This window comes from Gavialis gangeticus, unplaced genomic scaffold (genome assembly GCF_001723915.1).
Source record: "Gavialis gangeticus isolate Ggan-Ray unplaced genomic scaffold, GavGan_comp1, whole genome shotgun sequence".
In the NCBI taxonomy this organism is placed as follows: domain Eukaryota; kingdom Metazoa; phylum Chordata; order Crocodylia; family Gavialidae; genus Gavialis; species Gavialis gangeticus.
Window position 1 is genome coordinate 139234334 of NW_017729032.1, and position 5696 is coordinate 139240029.

At 47.3% G+C, this 5696-nt stretch overlaps 1 protein-coding gene across 4 annotated transcripts in view; it reads left to right on the forward strand.

Annotated features, from left to right (window-relative positions):
* ARHGEF7 (Rho guanine nucleotide exchange factor 7) overlaps positions 1–5696 on the forward strand; it is a 264001-nt gene that overhangs the window by 168522 nt on the left and 89783 nt on the right. For all 4 annotated transcript variants that reach the window (XR_002098888.1, XM_019524331.1, XM_019524330.1 and 1 more), the window contains one exon: positions 3480–3602. Coding sequence is in view for 3 of the 4 variants with exons in the window: in XM_019524331.1 (XP_019379876.1) it covers positions 3480–3602 (123 nt within the window). In the remaining variant the exon portion in view is untranslated. The remainder of the gene's footprint in view (positions 1–3479; positions 3603–5696) is intronic.

A 5696-nucleotide genomic window follows, 5' to 3' on the forward strand; every position in this document is an offset into this window, starting at 1 on the left:
GGGGAGACGGGGGGCATGTGCTCCTGGGATTTGTGCATGGGGTGAGGGCAGGTTGTGGGCTTGGGCCGGGGGGCTGCACTTGGAGTGAGCAGCAGTGGCACTGAGATGGCGGGGGACAGGGGGGGCTGCGGGTGGGCTTACAGCAACCCCCAAATTCATCGTACCTCCCTGGCAACCCCACCTCAGTGCTGCTGTCTGCTCCGGCCAAGCCCTGTCACTGGAAGGAGGCCGGCACAGGCCCTGAGCCCACAGCGGGCAGCCTGCCCTTGCCCTGTGCACAAATCTGGGGGGGCACATACCACCTATGCCTTCCCCAGGGTACGAGCAGGGCAGGGAGCTGCCCCCTGGACAAGCCACCTGCAGCTCTGTCCTGCACCGCACCCTGCCCCAGCCCAGCCCCACTCCTTCTCTCACCATGGGGGCCTTGATCTGCCCACCCATGCCCCGCCCTCCCACAGACTTACCAGCTGAATGCTGGTTTTCATGCTGCTGGGCTTCATTCGTGACTGTGTATGCATGCGGCATTTATTGGTGACGTTATTGGCCACATCAGCCTAAAAAAGCTAATTGCCAATAATGCCAGTTTTTTCCTTTTATTGGTGCTGATATGAATATATTGGTATACCTCTAATGGTTATTGTGGTTCACACCAGGGACAAGCCTATCAGGCTGTGTATTCTTGCTGGCCACCTACTGGTGAATGAACAGCAATGTAGCTTGGAAGGGTGATTGTAAATGATTGTGCTTGCTCCTGTTTTCATCCAGGTCAGACCTCAGGGCAGTCAAATCTTGGGTCAAATTAGATGTTTGTTTGTACCTTACCAATAATGAGCCACTTTCCTAATGCTTAAAGAGGACTTGTATGCCTGTGGATTTAAAAAATATCAGTTAAATGCAGAACAGCATTTAAAGGGACAGCAGTCTTTGCTCTAGTATTTACAACCTCAGATAGGCAAGGTGAACAAAAAGTGTATAAGAAATTCTCAAGGAAGAAAAGATAGTGGAAGCTAGGGATGATCCTCAAGGAGCACTATACAACAGTGGCCAGCACTTTTAGGGGATGATCAGGAAAGCCAAGGTGCTGATGGAGTTTAGGTTAGCTATGGGAGTCAAGGACAATAAGAAGTCCTTCTTTAGGTATGTAGGTGGTAGAAGGAAAACAAATGGAAGTGTGGGACCTCTGCTTAACACCTCGGGACAGTTGGTAACCAACATCAGGAAAAAAACTGAACTCCTCAATGCCCACTTTGTTTCAGTATTTTACCAGAACATGGGGAAAGTCAAGTGAGATAAGACTCATAGGAGACATGCCAGGACTGGCAGCCTCCCCACTGTGGATGCTGAGTGGGTGCAATACCAGTTAGAAAAGCTAGACATGTATAAGTCAGCAGGACTGGATGGACTCACAGTTCACAGTTAGGGTGGCTAGGATCTGGAACCAACTTCCAAGGGAAGTGGTGCTGGCTCCTACCCTGGGGGTCTTTAAGAGGAGGCTTGATGCCTACCTAGCTGGGATCATTTGAGCCCAGTTTTTTCTCCTGCCCAGGCAGGGGGTCAGGCTTGAAGATCTACAAGGTCCCTTCTGACCCTACTTCTATGATGACTCGGAGCTGGCTGAGGTCATCGCAGAGCTGCTGGCAAAGCTCTTTCAGAATTTGTGGTGCACAGGGGAAATCCCTGAGAACTGGAAGAGGGCCAACATTGTGCCCATCTTCAAGAAGAGGAAGAGGGAGGATTCAGGTAACTATAGGTTCAGCCCAACTTCCATCCCAGGGAAAATCCTGGAAAAGCTCATCATAGAATCTGTGCAATGTGCTCGCAGAAGGTAAGATTCTGAATGACAGCCAGCAAGGCTTTGTCGTGGGTAGGTTTTGTCTTACCACTCTCATCTCCTTCTACGACCAGGTCTCTCGCCACGTGGACACAGGAGACCTGGTAGATGTTATATAGCTAGACTTCCAAAAGGCTTTGATCTAGTATCCCATGATATCCTTGTGGGAAAACTGGAAGATTGTTGACTCAGCTGCTCGACAGTTCGGTGGGTGGGAAACTGGCTACACAGTAGGACCCAGAGAGTTCTCGTGAACAGATCTGTGTTGTCCTGGCGTGAAGTGGCCAGTGGTGTCCCTCAGGGGTCCATGCTTGGACCAGTGCTTTTCAACATCTTCATCAGTGATTTGGATGGGGGAGTGAAAAGCTCTCTGGCCAAATTTGCAGATGACACCAAGTTATGGGGCAGTTTGGTCATACCAGAAGATAGGTTGCCAGATACAGGCAGACCTGGACAGGTGTGAGAGTTGGGCAGACTGGAACCAGATGAAGTTTAACACTTCCAAGTGTAAGGTGCTCCATCTGTAGGCAAACAACCTTCAACATATATATATAGGCTTGGTGGTGACAGCTTGACTTGTACCGCAGCCGAAAGGGGTAATGATTGACCATTGTATGCATATGAGCCGTCAGTGCGAGGTGGTGGTCAGCAGGGCAAACAACACACCGGCGTACATCAACTAGTGCATCTAGTGTAAAACTAAGGAAGTGATACTCCCGCTGTACTCCACACTGGTGAGACCACAGCTGGAGTACTGTGTCCAGTTCTGGGTGCCACCCTTCAATAAAGATGTGGAAAAACTTGAGCGGGTCCAGGAAAGAGCCACCCATATGATCAAGGACTTGCAAGGCAAGCCATATGAGGAAAGGCTGAGGGACCTGGGCCTCTTTAGCCTAAAGAAGAGAAGGTTGAGAGGGGACTTGAGGAGGAGTGTCTTACCACTATCAGAGGAGTGCATCAGGAGCTCAGTGAACAACTGTTCACTAGGACACCCCCAGGAATGACCAGGACCAATGGATACAAACTCCTGGAAGGCCGCTTCTGGCTTACTACTAAGAAAAACTCCTTCAGAGTCAGGGTGTCCAGACTTTGGAACAAGCTCCCTCCAGAGGTGGTGCAGTCACCTTCCCTGGAGGTTTTCAAGAGGATACTAGATAGTCACTTCGCTGGGGTCACCTAACCCCAGGTGTCTTCCTGCCTAGAGTTGTGGGGCTGGACCTGATGATCTTCAAGGTCCCTTCCAGCCCCTAACAATCTGTGAATCTATGAATATGTTGGGTGAGCAAAGTAAGAATGACTACTAAAAGAAGTGAACCAAGAGTTGAAGATAAGCTCATTGTATAATCCTAATGAAAAGCTTTGCTCCATTTATGGTATCCATTAGTTTTTAGCACCAGTTCAGAGCAAACCAGTTATTACTAAGCTTACTTTGCAGGTCAGTTTTTTTTTTTCTTGTGTGTGACAGATAACTACAAGATCATCATTATATAGATTTATACATTGTATAAATAGTACGCTAAAAGTCATCTACTTGCCTTCAAGTGAAATTAGAAGTCACTTTTGTCTAAGTGTGACTTGTTCTTGCTGTTCATTTTGTCCTTAAAGTGTTGCTATCTTTTAAATCTTCCCTTATGTTTCTTCATCTCAGGCTGCCTGAAGCTCAGCAGAGAGTTGGAGGATGTTTTCTCAGTCTCATGCCACAAATGAAAAGCTTGTACCTTGCATACTGTGCCAACCATCCATCAGCAGTAAACGTTCTCACAGAACACAGGTACGTTAGTTGCATTCAATTAAAACTGACATGCACAAGTGGTTAAATGTCGCAAATATATTCTGTACATGTGTGTCAGTTAAAGAAAAGTTTAAGTACACTTCAAAAAATCACATAGGCTTTTTTTTTTCTTTTCTTTTGCAAGTAGGCAGTAGCCCAGTGGTACCCAACCTTTTGGCCTGTGAGCTGAATGAATGGTATGGGGTTGGTCTATGGGCCAGTTCCAGTCCGTGGGCCCCATCTGGTGTACAAGGCTAGTCTGATGCCTGGCCCTGGCCCTGTGCACCAAATCAGGCCCATGGTCGCAGCCCCGTGTGCCAAATTGGGCTCCCCACCAGATCATGCCTGTGCCTTTGCATGCAGGGCCATGTCATCTGGCCTGCAGGGCTTGGAACTTCCATTCGGGGGAAAGATGACAGTGTTAATTGTAACTGCTCCCCACTGCCAAATTTCTAGTTATGTGGAAGTCTGTAGGCAGGATGATCTGGCTCTGTGGGCTGGTTTTGCCCCATGGATGTGAGGTTGAGCACCACTGTTGTAGCCGTTGAAAATGTGAAAGAAGCTATAATATACATGATGCTTGTTTTGAGACCACCTAAATGAACTGCTGTTTTTGTAAACTGTGGTATAATCCATTATTAGATAATTACAGCCTGCCACTTATCATTTAGTCTTTAAAAATAACTCATCCTATAGTCTTTAAGAGGCTGAACACAAATGCAGGGGTGGAATCTTGCTTCAGATATGTAAGCATGTATGATCACATATCTTGAAAAACTTATTTTCACAGGTGTGTGAAATTCAAATTTTCAAGACAATGACCAGATTTATCAATGTATTTATGTACCACCCTTCCCAGCAAAGGCTCAGAGTAGCTCACAGTAGAACAACAGAACTTACAAAACAGGAAAGCAAACAGGAGAACAAAACTTAAAAGGCAAATAGAATAACAATATGAAGTAGAACCCATCTGAACCATATAATGGTTCAGGTGGGTCCATAAAATAGAAACCACCTGAACCAATGGGAGAGGAAAACACTAGCACGCTTACAGGCTGGGAGAGGGCCTTCTCAGCAGCACAGCAGTGGAAAGGAATCTCAGAGTCATTGTTGACACCAAGATGAACATGAGTCATGAAGGTGATGAAGTGATCAGTAAAGCTAACTGCGCTTTATCATGCATTAACAGGTGCGTGACAGACAGGTCCAGGGAGGTGATACTTCCCCTCTATGCGGCACTGGTCAGACTGCAGTTGGAATACTGTGTCTGGTTTTGGGTGCCACACTTCAAGAGGGATGTGGATAACCTCGAGAGGGTTCAGATGAGGGCCACTCATATGGTTGGGGGCCTGCAGGCAAAGCCCTGTGAGGAGAGATTGAGGGCCCTGGATCTCTTCAGCCTCCGCAAGAGAAGGCTGAGAGGTGATCTTCTGGCTGCCTGAAGATTCACGGGGGGGCAGCAAGGAATAGGAGATGCTCTGTTTACCAGTGCACCCCTTGGGGTAACTAGGGGCAGTGGCCACAGACTGATGGAGAGCAGATTTAGGTTAGACATCAGGAAGAAAATCTTTACGGTAAGGGTTGTCAGAATTTGGAATAGGCTTTCAAGGGAGGTGGTGCTATCCCACCTTGGGGGTCTTTAAGAGGAGGCGAGATATGCACCTGGCTGGGGTCATATGAGCCCAGCGCTCTTTCCTGCCCAGAGCAGAGGGTTGGACTTGGTGATCTGTTAAGATCCCTTCTGACCCAAGCAACTTTGAATATCCCAGCCTAGCTTTGATTGCTAAATTTCGGCCAAAATAGGAAAATCTTAATACAGCGCTGGACTTTGGCAGGCCTTATGGGGGAGACAGTTTCAGAGCTGAAGAATGACTGCTGAATGACTTCCCACATGCTTATGCCAATCAGACTCTGTGTATTGATGGTACTTGCAGGAAATTGCTCTTGGTTGATCTTGGGGATTGCAGTGCATATTGATGTTAAAATCTTGGTTGTGAGAAATAAGTATTCTTCTTGTTCACTCAAACTCCACACTCTTGAGGTGTCTTGGTTTCATAGATATGTAGGACTTCACTCTTATAATACACCTATAGA